Raw genomic sequence first — 19764 nt, 5'->3', positions numbered from 1 at the left:
TTTGACATTTTTCAATTATAATATGGTATCTAAATCCATATCTCATTTTTTTGCCTTTAAAGTAGAAGATCTGAAAAAGAAACCTAACACAACAATGAAATACTACACATTTCTTAAAATCTTGCCCACACACAAAGGGCAAAGATGTTCCTAATACATTATATAGTAGCACTAACCACAAGGGAATACTGGGTTTTTCCTTATGTTTTCATACCTCTCAATATCCACCTTGCAGAAATGTACCTTTTCCTGTGATAACATAAATTCTTAGTAACATCCCAGCAGAGGCAAAGGTGTTACTCAAACATTTCACTGTTATGAGATTAAAAAATAAGCCAAAATTTTCCAATATAACTAATGTTTTGGCATACTCAATACATTTAAAATGTAACCTGCTTTCATAAGAGCATTAAGTAGCAGCTCTATGAAAATCCAAAGTATTTAGGTGTTCCAAGATGGGAACCTCAAAATTATGGCTCCCCTAACTGCTGGATTTTCAGAATATCTTCTCACTGAACTATTATTTGGTGGAGAGATGAAGTGAAAGCACTTCAGCAAGATATGTGGTTGGCTCCTCAGAAAATTGGGAAGAGGTTCCTTACCCAGTCAGCGTGGGGCAAGTACTGCAGCTTGTGGGTCACCAGCACGATGGTGCGCTTGTCCTCCCGCAGCATCTTCAGGATCCCTTCTTGCATGAGATGGTCACTCAGGTGGATATCCAGGGCAGAAAAAGGATCATCCTGTCAATGAGGATAAGGGGGCAGCTTTTGGAGCCAGAATTTAGGGGATCCAAGGGAACTGGCAGGTTTTAATAGCAGGAAACCCAGGGAGATTGACACAGACACGTGGAAGGGGCCATCAGATCCAAACTGCTGAGGAATGGTTTCCTTCATTCACAGAGCACCAGACCTTGAACTGTGTTTTTGCAGAGAGCACTGACTAACACCAGCTGTGTCAATTCTACAGTTCTGTGGGGTTTCCTGGGACCTGCTCCTCTCCCAGATGTGTCCATGGCCCACACAGCTGGAGAACACAGTTTCTGCCAGGCTCCAGACAATGCCCCAGTGTGGGTCTGTGGCAGATATTTCATTACTACTCCATGAAAAGAGACAACGAGCATAATTCTGTTTCCCTTGAACATCACTGCATTTTGCTGACTTGGCTCAGATGTTTGATTTGAGACCTACATTATCTTATTGAATCAATCAATTATATATAATTAATTGAGGAATAAATTAATCTGTACTATCTTTTGAGAAACTTGTTGACCCAATCCCATTTATATGGAATCACAAACCTTGTGATTTGATATTTCTGCTTGCAATAGTGGTACTGGCTGTAGGATTGACTTTTTGTTACTATTTCATACTGTAATATTACGCTAAACTGAGGCTCCATTAATAATCAAAAATATCTGAAACTAGCAGTAAGATAAATATGACCACTTAGATTCTAATAAATCAGAGCATCACAACACAGAGCACCTAGAAAATGCTTTTGAAACACAGCAACTTCATGATCCAGAATTTTGTCTCAAATGCCTGTGTGCAACTGTGTGTGCACTGTGCTTGCTGAGCAAGGATGCTGTCAGCTCTGCTGCTACAGTCTTCTGACCTGGCACAGACCTAAACATCAGCCATATGATATTTATACTTGTGATATTGAAGTTTCTTAAGTATTTCTTTACAAAAACAGCCTTAAAAGAACTGAGTGTTTTCTAATACTAACATATAGGATTCCTGATTATGTTCTAAATATTAATACTGGAAATAAAGTCTGTTTGTAGGTGTTTTATCATTGTCAAATCATAAGAGAGCCTGCTGCTATTAGCAGGTTATTGAGCATCCTTCACAGAAGGACAAAAAGGGCAAAACCAAGTTTCAGAACAATAGTGGATCTGCTGGTTTTCAGCTCCTGACCCAACTGCTCTCTATTCTCCTGCACTCTGCTTTTAGCCTGGAAATGCCCTACACATGAAGCAAGAATAGATTCATCAGCCCAATTAAAGTGAAAGGTCTAAATAGCCTCCCTTTCCTTTAGGGATGACATCTAATGTGCACAGCTTTTCTAATCCAGTGAGATTTATGTCTCACTATCTTAACAGCTGGATTCAAACCTTCTAGAAAACTGAGCTAAAGAAGGAAGTCCTAAATTGGAAAGCCAGCAAGCTCCCTACAAGTGAGTGTGTAGGATGCACCTGTTTCCCCACCTGTGAAGCTGTTAGAACCTGCTGTCACTCTCCTCCCATAGCTGAAGCTGGGACAGGATACACAACAGGCAGTTCAGGGTGCAAAGCAGCTCAGTTAGTTGCAGAAAGGAAACACCCAGACATGAGACAACATTAATTTTAGCCTGAGACAGCTTAGGAATTTCATGAATACATTTGAAACTATTACACTTCCAAGACCTAAAGATAAAAGTAAGGGTCAAATTGAATTTTCAACATACTGAGAGGACAAGCATCAGCATTTCAATGTGCAACACCTGTCTGTCTGCAGCATTTACAAAATGCTTCCAACCTGCAAGCTGGCTGACAAGTGATATAAAATACACAGTGCACATTTGGCTTGGCTCAGTGAAACACAATGTTCAGCCTGTGACCCATGAAATGCTCTAAAGGAAGGAGCAGCTCGTGCTTCTGCATGGAGCAGAAACAGGAGGACACACGAAATACTCTAAATAAAGGAGTAGCCTGTGCTTCTGCATGGATCAGAAACAGAAAGACACATGAAATACTCTAAATAAAGGAGCAGCCTGTGCTTCTGCATGGAGCAGAAACAGGAGGACAGTAACTCACCAGGAACACAACATTTGTCTGCTGGTAAAGTGCTCGTGCCACGCTGATACGCTGGCGCTGCCCTCCAGACAGATTAATGCCCTGGAGATAAGCAGGAGAGAAACAATCAGACTGTTAGAGAAAACATCAAGTGAATATTCACTCTGACTGGATTATCTATAGAGGATTATTCTGGGCAGAGAAACATGAGAAATTTTTACCAAATGTGGGCCTGTAATGTATTCTTGTGTGTGTCTTAGGGGGCATTTTTGTTTGTGCTGGTGCCAGTATATGCTATGTAAACAATTTACATGTCTGTGACTTCTGTTTCCTTTCTCATCACTCCCTAATCTTCCCTGATGTGATAAAGCCATTGATTAAACACCTGCCTTTCTGTAAATGAAAGCCCTCTAAAAAAATTAAAAAAAAAATCTATGTATTATTATTTATTTTTCTGTTACTTCTAAAGAGGCCAAAAAATATCCTGTTAAGTCAGGATATCTGCAATAGCAGCGGCAGAACAGTCAAACATTCTGATAGCAGCACACTTAAATCATTGCACCTCACATAAATGACAGTGTTTCCATGTTCACTGAGCAATGAGCTTTCAGGCTAATGACCCAAACATACACTTAACTAAAAGATTACCTTTGTTGCCAAATAACCTGTAATATTTTAAGAACCAACAAAATAATAAACCCCCTTCTATATATTTAAACCAAAAATAGAAGCCTGTGGCTGTTTACTGACCCTCTCTCCAATCTGGGTTTGGTCTCCGTGAGGCAGAATGTCAATATCAGGCTGGAGGGAACAAGCATCAATTACTGCTTTGTACCTGTGGAAACAAAAAAAGGCAACAAAATCCACACAGATACTGCTGGAGAAGCACATTTCCTACCTGCAGAGGAACAAAAATTAACCAGCTGGAAAAAAATCACACAGTGGAAAAGGTATTTGTTAGCCACTAATTGTTCTAATGGGATCTCTTTCGATCACATGCAAGTAAGTAATATTTCAGTGAAGAAAAAGGGTCTTAGGTCAGCTTCCCAAAGTAAAATGTTAAATAGTTAAATCTAGGAAAAACAAACAACTTCCTCCAAAGTATATTGCTATTTTTTAGCAGTTTTTTTTCTACACCCAGAGCCTTTGTTTCTTGTTTCACTATACAAGGATAACAGAAAAAAATGAGTGTAGGATGCAAATACATAATCAACCACTTGTTTTAAGGGTGAGGGAATGAAATACCAGCAATTGATTTCTAAATATCTTACAATGTCTGGCAGACATTTATACTGAATAAAAAAGCAGCCCCCTAATTCTTTACAAACAATATTCCCACTCCCAAACAGGTGATGTCCTTCCAGGAGAGGGAAATTAGTCAATCAGGTGAGAGAACACTGCATGCTAAACAAACATGGTCCTTGGAAATGGAAACATTTGTACACTTGAGTTCAAGTGAGACAAACCCTGTCCCTTGTGTGACTCAGGACAAACATGGACAAAGGGGGAGAGTGTCAGGCAGGTGCAGTGGGTTTGTTCCTACAGGGAGATGGGGACACATGTGTGACCCACACAACCCCAATATTTATGGGAAAGGGAAGTAAAACACAACAGTGCTGGAACCTGTTACCTCTGTTTGTTAAAAGAGCTTTCAAATGTGATATTCTCTTCCACTGTGGCATTGAGCAGCCAAGGCTTCTGGGATGCATAAGCTACTGCTCCTCTTTTCCTGGGGAAAAAAACAAACACAGGAGTTCCAGCTTACCAGTGCAAATGCTGCTTTTGGAAACCATCTCCTTTGTAAATGAGGGAACTAGGAATTAGTCTTCAAAAAGACTTTCCTTTCTTTCTTTTGGACAATGAATAGCTTTTCAATCAAGGAAATACATAGGATGATAAATTTCCAACAGAACATTGAAATTGTTTACCCAACTGAATTTCACTTTGTTCCCTCTTCTCTTACTGTGAGATGGGGTTTGGAGAGTCTAGCTCAATAAAGCTGCCTCTTGAACAGAGTGGATGGCAGGAGGAAATTACCAAAGACTGAACCCCAGCTCTGTTTGGATACATCAATTAAAAAAAAAAAAAAGTGCAGCATATCATTAATAAGGCAACACAGTCAGGAGGGACATTCTAGAAAGATAAAGTGTTTGAAAAAGTTCCAAACAACTCTACAGATGCACAAAGGCAATTCCCTCTGCCATTCTTCCTCCCCATTCTAAGAAGAGAACTAGAGTTGGAAAGTAAATGAGTAAGTAATTTCTATTCCTAAAAAGGCAAGAAAAGAGAACACAGACAAAAAAATATTTGCTAAATTTCCCCCAGTGAAATGGCCCTCATAATAAATTGTCAGAAGGGACAATTTACCAGGTACAGTCAACAGGATCTTACTATACATATATTATTTAATAGAAATTATATTATTACATTAATATTATGACTCCTCCTACTATTTAAAAAGGCAAGTATCTGCCTGCTAGAGAACTGTGCTTTTGCTATCTGTGTGCATTAAGGATCCCAGTAAGGCAGAGCTGGGAGAAAGGCAACATCTTTTATCAGAGCAACTGATACTGTTGGAAAACTCACTGGCATATCAATTTTTTACAGAAAAGGGCCAAAAGAGGGATCATATGCCTAAAAGCATATCTGCTTTCTTCCTAGCTCTATCAGCTAATCCAATGAAAAGATAGGACCTCTCACTCAAACGTGGCCTTTGTCTGCTAGACAGCTCTTATGGAAACCTATTTCTAGTTGGACCTGAAAGCAATTCAAATCATAACTTGAAAAAGTACATTTTATTTCTCTTTATAAGTTAAGGTCACTTGCCCTACTCATTTTTTTCAGGCTTTTACCAATCTTGTTTTGAAACCAAGATAGGATCCAATTTTTGTTGATGACCTGAAAGAACACACAATTCCACTATTCTGCTAACATGCTTCCAAGTTGAAATTTATGGTGGTTCTCTGGAATTTAATTATGCTTTATGTATTTTCTTTATTGGAAAATGAAACAGAAAGAGCTAAACAAAAGAAAAAAAAAGGCAGAAAAGATCCCCTAGGCAGCACAGCCTGCAGCCCCAAAATCTAATTCAAGAGCATTCAGGTCTGCATCAAGAGAAGCATTTTTTCAATTAGTACAAAATCTTCATCCCAATAATTGAGAAAAAATTGCTCTGAGTATTTCAAGATGAAGACGTATTCCTTTTCCCTCCTTTTCATTGCTTGAAACTGTGACTTTGCAGCTCTTAATTCTCAATGTGATCAAAAAGTTACTGCTAATTTATTTTTGAAAATACCAGCAAAGTTTTGAGGAAAAAGCTTTTACAACATTTGCAGAAAGTGTTCTTTGGTTGTGTGAAGATATGGGCCCTGTTAGTGTGATGTACTCCATGCTGAGAATCTGCACTGGGAATACCACTCACATTTGGATTACATTCTGCTTTTAGGATATCAGTGAAATTCATTACTGCAAGGAACATGGCAACAGGCAATGAGCTTAAACTTATTATTTAAAGTCCAAAACTGATTATGGACTGAGGATTTAGTAAGATTCTCTAAATTAATCCTAATTGCAAATTGACACTAGGATGTCATATCAGGACTGATCATTTTGACATAAAAAGTCTGCAAGTGCTTGCAAGTTTCTTCACATATATGAAATCTATTGCATGTCCATAGTGCTGCTTATGGTAGAGAGACAATCAAACAACTGCTACTGAAACTGTGAGAAACACACGACTGAAAATTCAGAGAACAAAATATTCTGAAATACTGCCTTGAACATAAATAAGGTTTCAGTTTTAGGATTGAATGCAAACCAATGGTTTAGGATACTAAGGCTTTTGAGGGATTATTCTGTGGGTAGAAGTGATTGCTTCCTGGCCCCAGACTGCACAAATGTGCTTGCAGCAATGGAGTGCATTTTTTCCATCTCTGATAACACAACAGACTAACCACAGCCTCTTAATTATCACAGAGATGCAGACAGAAAAATTCAGCCTTGGAATAAATAAGGAACACCTTCCCTGAGCTCCCTGGAGACTGTGAGCTTTGTCCAATACAGAATCAAGACTGTTAACTAAAAATGAATCAGATTAATTCATCACAAACAACACTGTCAAAAGGAACAACATTCACTTCTTTACAGTGTGGGTGACAAGGCACTGGAGCAGGTTGCCCAGGGAGGGTGTGGAGTCTCCCTCAGTGGAGATACTCAAGAACCATCTGGACACAATCCTGTGCCAAGTGCTCTGGGGTGACCCTGCTGGAGCAGGGAGGCTGGACCAGATGACCCCTGTGGTCCCTTCAACCTCCCCCTTTCAGTCATTCTGCTGTGAAGATTGCTTAAATTTATTAATCTACTTTCACATTTCGTTTTGTTCAGTCCAGGAGAAGCAGTAGATCTTCAAGATCAAACACAATTCATTAACTTCTACTATCAAATTCAAATGTTCTCCACATGTGAGAGAAATGTGTACTGTTCTGTATTATCACTGCATACAAAAAAAAGGAAAAAACGCTTCTTGTATTTTCAGCCTGATGGAAAGTATTGGAGCATTCTGGAATTGCCAGTCCTGAGCATTCAGGAAGAAATCCTTCTGTCATTATTAAACTTCAAAGGTCACCTGCTTGTTTTTATTTTAAATCTTGCAGTAGCTGCATACAGAGACATCCATCAAACTCATTAAGTGCAGAGACTGCTGAACAATGTTCACAGAATCACAGAATGGCTGAGCTTGGAAAGGACCTCTGGAGCTTCCAATCAGTTTTTAAAATGTTGTACCTGAATTCCATGTCAACAGGAGACTCTTTCTCTGGGCTGTAGAAAACAAATAAAAAGGGTTTTAAAAAATTAAATTATTTCAGATAGTGTAAATAACACCACAAAGTAATATCACTATGCTATAATTAAAAATACAGCAAAATGACTGCATAGCAAAAATAAAGCTTTTTTTATGCTAAAGTTCTCTGCTACGTGATATTGACCTAAAAAAATGTATAGTTAAAGATTCAGTTTGGAGAAATCCTAAACAACCTTGTAGAAAGCCTTCAACACTATGAGTAAATGCTCAAGACTTCAAAAGACTGACCCAAAATACTCTTCTGATAACACCAAAGATGTTCTACAGGATGTTAGAGCAGCAAAACCACCAGAGCTATTCTTATAGCACTTAACCAACTAGGATTCCCAGAACATATGATAATGTAGGTAATTGTTTCATCCAGTCTAATATTCTTTCCTATTTTTTAATACTCTTGCCATACTGCTGTAAGTGTTCTCACCCTTTGCCATCCATTTCCATGACAGTTTCAAACATGAGACAGTCTAGTTCTGATCACACTTCTCTTGTATCTTAATGGGTTCAAATGGTTTCCCTTCAGCTTGGCCCAGAAATCTCAGCCTCTCTGAACCCAGAAAGGACTGCAAGATTCCAAAGTATCCTTTACCAGGATCTTAGACACTAGAGCTATGTGAAAGTTCCTCTTAAGCTACACACAGATGGGAGCAGCAGTTTTGCAGGACTCAGTCTGACAACCAGACAACAAGTCTGAGAAAAAGTAAATGGGAGTGAAGAAGCTGGCACATCTAAAGAAAAGGCAGGGGAATAGGATCATGACTTTTACCATTCTGGAGGTTTGTGCCCTAAAGTCAGTAGGCTTTGTTCTTAGTTGATTTGGTAGATATTCCCACATGAGCTTACATCCCTATTCACATATGAGCTATGTTAATCAGGTAAAAATAATTTCTGTGCCAACAGATGGACTAATCTCTTACTCTCCACACTTCTCTGTGTGTGCCTGAAGAATGGTAGGTGAGAAAAACGTTTGACAGGATGTAAAAAAAATGAAGAGTAATAGGGAGAATTTGCTTTAATAAATGACGCCTTTAAATATTGATACCATTTTTCAAAGTGCAGTACAATCTGATTCAGATCTTTAGAGAAAGATTTTCAAACACATATTAGGATAGAATTTTCAAAATCTCCAAATTGCAGTCCTTTCATAAGAGAAATCCAACTCCTATTTTCATAACTTGCATAAGTGGTTTCGAAAATCGTATGCTGAGATAATGCAGTTAAAATTTCACTGATTTTCAAAATTCTGACTCTATATCTTAAGCATAGATTTTAGAAACCTTTGGATTTTTCTACTGCTATTGATTCAGCAGGAAAACCAATAATTGCATACAATACCTTACCTGAAATCTTCCCCTGTCTCACTGTCAGACGTACAGCTGCATCACAAACAGAAAGCAAAGACTGTTTACTTAAGTGAGCACAAGCAATCTGCCCCAGAAAGAAAAACTATTAAATTCCACTTAGTGCACAGGCTGCAAACATTACTTATCACAGGGCTGTACTGCAGCATCTGTTCCTTCTACACAAACTGACTTGATTTCATCAGGCAAAAAGATTTGGTGACCCTTTTTTACCTTATAAACATTAATTCCACTCAACAAATAAAATCACCTCCACCCTGTCCTGGAGGTGCTAGCAGAACTGAGAAGTCCTGCTGTGACAAGAATGCAGTTCCATTATAAAAAGTTCATTTTCTGGGAAAACAAAATTATAATTCCTGATATTGTTTAGGGTTGTTTTTTTTTTTTTTTCTTCCCATGACAGTAACTGCACCTTTACAGCATATAATGGATTAGTGTGAACCCCAAATCCCACCTTCAGTTGCCACACACTGTGCTCATTGTCAGCCCTATCCTTGGGGTGATGTGCTTGTGTAAATGTAGGCAGGTCAAAAGGACACACAGGTTTTGGTTTTGCTATTTTTAAACGTGCAAAAGGATGTTCAAAGTTGTTTTGACAGGATGACGGGGCATGCTTATTACTGATGCTAAATTCAGTTCCATTCAAAAGAGTGAAAAATTTGTGTGTCAACTGATATAAACAAAATCAAGGAGGAACAAAGTTTTCATGCTTTAAAGAGGACAGGCTCATTAACTTTGTGCCAACACAGTTTGCTTATAAATATCCAGGAGAGAAAACTATACCTGCAGATTAGAAGGTTGGTTTGAGACACTTCCATAAAATTTATGCATAATAATGAATGACATCAAATCAAGTTTACTGTACAATTTGAGAGCACCAGCCAGCCACCACTACTTTTACTTCAAAGGTCTGTGTACTGAACAAAGCTTTTCCATAGCAAACTCACACTCCACTAGTCCTAAATGACCATGTGAACTCAGTGGTCTCCAAAAACCCACGAGCCTGTTGCATATCATTAACTAGAAACACATTCTTTACAGGAACTAGTGATAGGCTGAAATAGAAAATAGCTTTTCCAACCTTTCCATGCACAACACAAAGTCCCTGAACCAAGTGTGTATCAATTCCCTGATCTCTGTTTCTACTCTGTAGCAGGAAAACTATACCCCATTTGGAGATTTAGCTCAAACTTGTCAATCCACTTTTTCTCTTGTTCTATCCCTTCTTTCCCTTTCTCCTGCATACTCTTGGCAATTAAGAATGCCTTGATCTCCTACCATGCTGAAATGTCAAAGTAATATATGTTTGATAATGAGGTCTAGATCTAATTTGTCAAGGTATTTTAGATGTCGCACGATGCAAAGATGAGCCTACTGAGATTTTCAAGTCTTCAGATTTTGATTTCCCACTTAAATAAAGTACTTGGTTGTTTCTGTTTATTTTTAAAAACCAAGTTACTTTGTAGGCATAAAAACATTTTTTTTCAATTTGATGAAAACAAAGACTACATTAAGATGAAAATCTACTGTTAACAACCTTAAGACTCCACATTCCTTCACATTATAAGGGTTGAAGATTCACATGTAAGAATGTAAGTCCTGTTTAAAACAAATGACATAATTATGTTTGAGCAAACTATTTTCCAATTAGGTCAGTTTTCTGGTATTATTGACTTCAACAAGACTTGAATTGGGACTATTAAAAGTGAGATACTGCCCAGAAGAAGTCAAGATGGCATATACATATAATTATATACTCAATAACAGGTCAAATCATTACCACTTACCACCTGTGCAGAATGTAAATAATGATTCTTCTAAATCCCTAACCATATTATAAAATATTTATACTGAGTTGCTCTCAGGCTGCTTTGGACAAGAGGCATTAATCTGAACTGGATCTTTTGGACACATATTGTAACACAACAAAAATATCACAAATGAGGCATGGCTCACTTCTGATTATCTCCTTCCTAGCCCAAGAATAAATTACATTACTTTTTAAGGCTTCGAAATAAATTTTATGAAAAACAAGCAAAAATGATATGCAGTGAATCCTTCTTTATTCCTAAAGTATGGGGGTAAAGAGCAGGGAAATGAGGTGTTATCCATTAGACCAAGGGAAGGGCCAGGAATAGCATCCAGATTTCCTGAGCACTGAGTGACATGGCAGCAGGATACATCCTTCATCTTCATAGCTATGACCTTGGAGGAAGGGAAAGGAAATTTGGATTAACTAATTCAGGTCTATTCTGTAACAAGAATGACTGAAGCCAAGCACTCCCAAAGAGCTGTAACAAGGGACTGAAATGATTTTGGTGACACTTTCCATTGCCTGAGCTGAGGCTACCAGCCCTGGTGATTACTTCATAAGACTATTTTCCTTGAGCCTGGGATAAGGTTGCATGTTCCTGGTCAGACATTAGTATTTTCTTATCAAATTAAGGGAGCTTTCATCTGATAGCTTTGCAACACAGGTGTGCAGCCCACACTGGCTGCATCCATCACTCTGAACAGACCAGTGCATATGGCAGCAGCTCTGAAAGATGAGACAACACATAATCTGTCCCAGTGCAGCCAGCACTTAGAGTGCTCAGACTGTTTCAGCCACAAGTCCCTTCCTACATATCTGACAGATAGCACAGCAAATGTGATAACAACTGAATTTCACCTTGTGATACTTTGGCACGTATAGAAGACACAAAAAACCAGTTCTGACCTTTCCACTGTTGTGAAGAACATACTTCTAAACAAGTGCTATTTAAAACCACAGTGGTTTGTGATCAGAAGCATCATGTCATCTGTTTTAGTTTACCATCAGACATTCAAATTACACTTCTTAATCATGTTATGTTGTCTGTAAAAAAAAACTGCAGCCTTGCTGAAATGAAATTAGTTCACCTAATAAGGCTGCAGGGATTCTGTATGGTTCCTGACCACAGGCTGATTTTCTGCTTAGGGAAGTATATTCTTAGGGACAGATCACTACATTCTGAAACTTTGGCTTCAGTTCTTGTTTCCCTCACTAACTGAAGGGGTCACCTTCTTATGTTTCATTTTCCCCACCTATAAAATAGACAACCTTCCCTCCTTGTACTATTGCTATCAAAGCACGTGCAATTCTGAGTAGTGTGACTGACTGGCTTACACATGAAGGCTGGATATAAATCATATCTCTTGGCAAACACTCAAGGAATTTAGAGAACTGTTCCACAAAATCACTGCAGAATCCACTGGGTAACAATGACCCTCTGCCCATCAGTGTGTGTAGATTTGATTTATAGGTAGCCTGGTTTTCCATCATTCCCCATCAGCCCAAAATAAAATTAATTGTTTCTCTAATTGTTTCTATGCAGTTTGTTGAGCTTTGCCTACAAATAACCATACCCAAAGGGCAAAGTGCAGTCTTTATGGGTAGGAAGTCTGGTACTGTGAAATAAACAGGCCAAGAATGTTCATGTACATTGATCAAACTGTGTATTAGAGATGGCAGGAATTTACTGGAAACTGGAGCTGCAATATATTTTACCATCTGTCACCTTGCTGGAGGGTCAAGAGAACAAGTCCCAACAGAAGCTGTTGGAGCTCAGTACCATTTTTTCCCCTGCCTTCAAGGCCAATACAGAAGTCAGACACGAGTGGAATCTCTAAGTGGCCATCAGAGTCCAGGTGCTGTGTCCCCTTGGGAAGGACATGCTGACTCACTCCTGTCACATCAGGCAGGATGCACTGGGGACAACTCTGAGGTCACTGCCACTTGAAAGACACTTCCAATTCTCAGGCATTATAGCCTGGTGCTGGGATGGAGCTATGCACATGTCTGAGCCTGGCACTGCTCCTAGGGAGCCAGTACCTCTCTAGAGCTCCATGCAAACACCAGCTCAGGCCTGAAAGTGCAAACATCATTCTGCAGCTGCACAACACCTCAGGCTCATTAATTCTAATTCCAAATTAGTTACAGTTTCACTCAGGTTATGTTGCTAGAGTGCAGAGTGCCCAAGAAAGGTTGTCTATTCCTATTAATGTTTCACCCTGGCTGGGGATTCTTTCTGATCTCAGGGTAAGGTTTGTATCTTGACTATCTATTTAGAAAATTCCTGGCTCTCTCTCTGAGTGATTTTGGGCTTTTTCTGCATTACTATTCTATCAAGCAGAATTTTAAAATTAAATTAAATTCACCTACCTGCTCCAGGATATGTTCCCAGAGATCTTTTGCATCTCACCAAGTATGGCCAGCAAGAGAGATGACTTACCACAGCCCACCTGTCCTACAATCATTGTTAGCTGACCTGAAAGGGTAGAAGGCAAACATAAGACTATGATTTACCAAGTAACTATGGAAAAATATCTTATTCTGTTTATCTGATGTAATTTTGTACCTTGAGGGATTCGGATATCAATATTGGACAATGCTGGAGGACCTTCAGGTGTCCAAGTGAAAAATCCATTTGTGATCTATACCAAGATGGAGAGAAAAGATAAACAGAAACCCAGCTTTAGAGATCACTTTTTCTCTCCAACATTAGAGACATTCTTTTTTCATTACACAGCACAGGAACAGAGTTAGCCTTTGCCCAGTGCAGGAAATGGATCTTCAAGTGACTGACTTGGTAAAGGACTGTGCTTTGATGGGCAGAAACCTCTGAACTCAAGCACTATTAGACTATTAAAAAATTACTGAAAATTCACAAGGGGGAAAAAGTTCCCATTTAGAGTTTCTCTTGTTCTATTGTTTTTAAGGTGGATACATGCAATAAGTGAAATGATTACAACACAATTAAATTACATCCATGCCCAGTTCGTTTTCTGCAGAGCCCTGAATGTCACTTGAGACACAGTGCAGCTTTTACAGCAATTACACCACCCAAATTCCAAGCAGATCTGCAGAATCTTCCATGAAATTAGATGTTGTTGCCCATTACAGCATTTCCCTTTGTATTTCTGACATGATTCTCAGATAATCTAGGTTTTGCTAGATACGGAAATTGTTTCATTGAAAAAGATTAAAACTAGGAAACAAAGCCTGTTCAGACTTTAAATGGAGATTTCCATGGATACTGTGAAAAACAATTTTAAAAGGCATACATTTATACAGGACTCTCTTTTCTCACTTTTTCAGAGCCACTAAAGCCTTCAAAGCCTTCCAGCTATGCAAGGTACGACATTTTTTCATCTAAGAAGAGTGGAAGGGGACACTTTTATCACACCCTTGAGAAAAATTGATAATCCTGTCTTGAGCAAAAGAGAGCATGGTGTTCCTCCCTCTGGATTAGCAAGGGCAGACAGAGGATCCTCTCTCAACTAGTGCCCCTTCCAGGGCAATGAGCTGCAGACAGACAGACCTGCACAAATCCCCTGACCCAGGGGCCACTGGTGACAATGGTGTCAGCAGATGGAGCCAAAGATTATCCCTGGGCCTGGTTTTCTGTTCAAGCCTTACAGAGATTCCTGCACTGGCCTCTCCTTTGTGACAAACTCCTCTGTTGTCACTCCAGGCAGCCTTTTGACCCAACACTGCCCTCAAAACTCTCTTTCAAGTATTCCTCTTATTTTCTTGGAAGTCTGTAAAAGAATGATGCTGCACCAAATTCAGCATGTCTAAAAAAAAAACCTGAAAGCATTACCAGTTGTCCTACTTAGTCCCATGAAACTGAATTATTCATCCTCTTTTGCAGGAAATGCAAATGTAATAGCAGACTTTCTAAATAAACAGCTTCATCACTATAACAACCATCAGGATTTTTATTACTTCTGGCCATTTCCATAGCAAATCAAGAGCATCAATCTTCAAAGTGGCATGGGCAATTGCAATTTTTTTTTCTTCAGACAAGTTAGGCCTTTGGAAGTCAGTTTTTAGTTTCATCTGTGGAAAAGCTACTAGGAATTCCAAAACAGAAGGGAAGAGCCACGATGAGATTATTTTGGGAGTGTCTAGAACAAATTATTTTCAATTCTCTTCATCCCATTATTCTATACAGACCCTGGAACTGGAAGAAAGAATCTGGCTCACAGACTCTAAATTTTTGGGTCAGACCATCTTTTGAGGTTCCTTCCAACCTAGGCTGTTGTGAGTTAAAAATTTTGGACCTCAGAACAGGACTAATGACTTAAACACCTGAAACAGAAAATGGCTGGGTGAAATCTAGAGGAATAATTGCAACTAATCATAACCTAGAGATTAGTAGTTAATTCTTAAAAAGGAAGACAGAAGAAAGGTGGAGGTTAATCTCTGACAAGTGCACAAGTGTCTGACAGTTCACACCAAATGCTGGTTATTGAACTTGAAATTGCCATCAGAGTACAAAAGTGACTATTAGTGAGCTAATATAAGTGTTATTAGAGTGACCTTCATATCACCTTTACACAAAAATCATCTGCTTCTGTGATGTTAATGGGTCTTCTCATGTGGGAGCTGTAATTGTTCCAGTCCTCCCTGGCAGGTCTCTTGCGGTTCACAACCTTGAGTGGCTGTGCAAAATCAGAAAGACAGAAATAAGCACTAATTGGTGGCAGCATCAGCAAAATGTCCTAAACCCTAGCAACAGTGATACAGCTCAGGGTATTAAAATAGAGGCTTTGCAATTGCAAGAAATAATCAGTAGGAAATGGAGAAGTGAAAAATTTATTCTGGGTACAAATGACTGGAGCCACTTCACCGGCAATGAGACAGCTTTACTCACCACTGCTTGGTACTTGCTGTGATTATCTGCACTCCTTAGCTCTGAAGATTTATCATGCTCTTCTCCAATTTCTTCACTTGACAGGAATTCACTCAATTTCTGCACACTGAAAAGGAAAAAAACCCCACAATCACACCTCAACCTTGAAAGTAAAACTTTTGTCCACTGCAATGTATATTGCAGAGCATCTCTTCTGGTGCTTCAGCTGCTGTCTGCTGCACAGTTTATTCTTGTTTTGTTACAGGTGTGTGAAAATGTGCAATGGGAAGTTTGTGTAAGGAAGCTTTCAAAGCTGTTCTGTTGCCTATTAACAGTGATATTTTCATAGTTGGTGCAGATGTTCGTCATGTCTTGTCTCTTCTGACATCAGAGAGATCTCACACAAAGGTTTTTCCCTGCATTTGGTGGGACACAGAAGGGCTACTACAGTGGCTTGTTTTAAAGCCACCCACCCAAACAGAATTAATGTCATTTATGCTGAACAAGAGTGGCCCAGTCAGTCCTACTGAACAGTTTTATGAAAGCTGCACACTGTGGGCCAAATTGAAGCACCTATGGTGAAATATGATGTGCATAAGGTAACTAGATAAAGGAATATAACTTAACAGAATAGCATTCAACAGATGAGATATAAAAGGAATCCTGACAACCAGCAACAAAGAAGAAGGCAGAAAATTTTCACTAGCTGCTTTAAGATTTAATTAGCTAAGAGATAATGTGCCTTTATTAAGACATTTAACAGATCAGGGCATCAATTTTATCTCTGTACCTGACTTTATAAAATGTATGTCTAATCTACTCACAGGGACAGTAAATGAAATTTGTGAAAGAATTGGATTGAATCATGAACTCAACATCAAAGGAGCTCAAATAGCTGGAAATAAGTTAACTACCAGTCTTCAAAATTATAGTGTCAGAAGGCCTAAAAATAAATTTATGGACAAGAGATGAAAAAAATTGATTTCAGTGTTTAGCCTTAGGCTAACTGGGGAGAAAGAGGAAAAACAATGCCACTGAAGCATTGTGATATGTGGTGATCTGTTGGGATGCCAATCTCATAAGAATAAACCTACCAAGATTTATTTTTGCATTTCACTGCCAGGGGTTTCTTCTTGAGAAGGAAACTGAGTTTCTTCTAAGAAGCTCGTGAGATCCACCACTGATGCCAAAACACTGTTAGACCCAGGCATTACAGGCAGAGTCCCTGCACTGCTAACACCTGTCCTGCAAGCAGAGATCTAAGCCACCCAGGCAGAGAAGTTGTAGACCTTTTCTGTCAACCTGCCTGATTGCTGTTGGCAGCTGAGGACTGAGATCAGTGGATCTCTTGGGGGACAATATAATTTGGGATCAATTTTTGATCAGAATTCCTTAATGGGAAGGTCTTTTAGCTCAAAGGAAGGGATTAGAAGCTCCACTGCTAGAGATATTAATATCTATTTGCACAAAGCCCTGGAAAACAGGGCTATGAATCTTACCCTTATTGTTCAGTGAACCAAACATTTAAAAGAACATTTTAAATGTCTTTGAATGGACCAAATGATAGTTTTAGATGCTGCCTATGTGGATTTGATATGCAGCTGCACCTATATTCTCTGCATGAAAATTACACTGACATTTGAGAAATTGCTCTGAAGATAGAAGAAGCAGACAGAGAAGGCCCCCATGCATCTGCTCCAGGGTCAAGAGGGGTAAGAAGAGAAGACAGCAAACATTCTCAGACCAGGCATATCCAAACAAGAGTATGTCTCTATTAAGCCATCCAACAATTTGATTTTATTCTCTAGTTGTGTATCCAGGTGTCTCTGCTCTCTGAAACCCCCTGCCCAGTGATCTACATACTTCTGGAATTACTGCTCCTGAGGCAATTACTCAGAAGAAACACTGTGAGAAAAATCTTGTGTTAGAGGCAACAGCTCTTATTTCAGGATACCAGACTGTTCTAAACTCCTAAAGAACAGAAAAAGGATGTTCTCTGCAGAGGTCTTGCTGACAGCACAATTCCAGTATTTCAATATCTCCACAGGGGAACTTATTTTTAAGCCACAGAAAGGACATATTGATTAAAACACAGTTATTTGCACAGCTGACTGCAAAGATGGTTTGATATTAAACCCAGTAAGAGACATAATGCCACTCTTGCTGCTTAACCTTTGCTGATTGAAAATGGTACAGTGCACCCTTTGTCTCTAAAGACACATTGAGGACATACATCAATTGGCTCCTCAGTTTTAATTTTCAGTGGCAGAAACACTCTCCATATTAAAAAATCCCCAAAGCACCACTATACAAAGAGGTATCAGAATTTGTCACCTTGCTAAAGATTTTGAACAATTGCCCCTCTCAGAAGCAGACACCCAAGCCCATAATTTGGAAAATTTTCAGGGGTCCTACATGGAACAGAAGCTCTAAATCTGTCAATCACACAGTGGTTCTGAGTGTGACAATGACAATCCTTGGGGATGCTGTGCAATTGGGCATGTGTGTAACAGTTAAAGATACTGACAATGTTATGGATTGATATTATTGATAGCATCAGGCAAAAAGGCTACAGCCAATGATAATTGAACAAGGTTTGTGAAGTCCCTGAGAAGCAAAGCCAGTAACCTTTCTAACCATCCTTGATATGTTGGTTTCACTGCTGGATCATCTGCTCCACTTAGTCCTTTTCTGTCACTCCAGAAGAAGTTGTCTTTGCACACTTGCTAAAACCAGTTAGACCATCTCAGCCTAAAAAAGCTGGAATAAAACCTTCCCAAGTTAAGTCACCTTTACCTGACCAGCTACATATTAGCAGGAAGGTTCAACAGTAGGACACAGCTGGAGCAAGCAAACAATAGCTGTGCTCAACTGGTGCAAACTCGACTGTCTGCTTTTTAACATTTATTAAACTATCTAAGCAACCAGATCTTTGTGTGGCTTGAAAATATCTGGCCTCTAAAATATTCCTCTGGAGGGTGAGGCACTCTAGAGAGCAGCAGCACCAGCACTATGGAGCAATGCACTTTGGAGCACTACCTGAGTGATACAGATATTGAGGAAGGCAAGGATGATGCCAGCTTTGTTACAGAGTTTGATTCCTGTCTGCACCACAAATGGCAGGGCAACAGCCTGCCAACAAGAAGATATCTCCAGAATAACCCATGAAGAACTCCCAGCTAGCAACAATTAATACTTGGCTGATGCTAATCATTCTAAAATTGTTCCTGTGGCACTAACAGGCACGATTCATTTGCAAAGAAATCCTCAGACAAACCAAAATAAATGCCTGATGGTAACAGGCAGTGTCAGTGTGGGCTCCCAGGCACTCTGCTGGCTGCAATCTTTGCAAGACAATTTGCCATGGCTCTAGGGACTACCACAGTGGATGCAGAACATTTCCTGCCAGCTGCTGATGCTCTCAGATTTCACACTCCTTAGGAGAGAGGGCACAGCTGTGACTTTGCACTGTCAGGGAAATTTCAAACACTCAAGGCAATCTCAGCCTCGTGCTGCAGTCTCCCATCTCCAAAGCAACACAAAGGCAATTAAGCAAGGGCTGGTGTCCAGTATCTGCCCTACAGTTTAAATAAGCTTGTCAGACAGCTTCATTGGAGGTCATAAAGTTGTCCTAATACAGAAGGAAGCCCTAACTCTCAGGTAGAGTTACATTGTATATGAAAAAGCATTCGGAGGCTTTTACAATAATCAAAATCCCCAATGAAACAGCAATTCCACTGGTTGTTATTTGGTTAGCTTTTGAACACTCAAACTAACATGTTCATCAGAAAGTAAGAATTCATCAAGGCTGGACTAGACGTTTAGTCATTAACTTATTGCAACTCCTAGAGGTGATTATTAAGATTTTTTTTTTTTTTTTGCTTGTTTCAGTCTAACTCTGTCCCAACAGGCAGCAGCTGAAAAACAAGAGATACATGTCCTTCTTTGATTACCTTTTACCCTTCTCCAAACTTGATGGAGGGGAAAGAAAGTTGGGAAGCAATTTACAAGAAGAGATAAATAATCACTGTGCTATTTCTGAACTTGAAATTGTAAAATAAGCAATGGACACATTCTCAGAAACTGGATAGGTGGTAGATATTAATTTTG

The 19764-nt window shown here is 39.3% G+C and overlaps 1 protein-coding gene across 1 annotated transcript in view; it reads right to left on the bottom strand.

Moving 5' to 3' along the window:
* ABCC8 (ATP binding cassette subfamily C member 8) overlaps nt 1-19764 on the bottom strand; it is a 72088-nt gene that overhangs the window by 22503 nt on the left and 29821 nt on the right. The window contains exons 13-22 of the mRNA XM_079307901.1: nt 15676-15781; nt 15353-15463; nt 13375-13450; nt 13179-13284; nt 8975-9010; nt 7559-7594; nt 4407-4505; nt 3527-3611; nt 2798-2878; nt 603-740 (exon numbers count right to left, since the gene is read on the bottom strand). Of these exons, the coding sequence (XP_079164027.1) occupies nt 603-740; nt 2798-2878; nt 3527-3611; nt 4407-4505; nt 7559-7594; nt 8975-9010; nt 13179-13284; nt 13375-13450; nt 15353-15463; nt 15676-15781 (874 nt within the window). The remainder of the gene's footprint in view (nt 1-602; nt 741-2797; nt 2879-3526; nt 3612-4406; nt 4506-7558; nt 7595-8974; nt 9011-13178; nt 13285-13374; nt 13451-15352; nt 15464-15675; nt 15782-19764) is intronic.

Source organism: Erithacus rubecula (genome assembly GCF_903797595.1).
Source record: "Erithacus rubecula genome assembly, chromosome: 6".
NCBI lineage: Eukaryota > Metazoa > Chordata > Aves > Passeriformes > Muscicapidae > Erithacus > Erithacus rubecula.
This window is presented reverse-complemented; position numbering and strand designations above follow the sequence as displayed.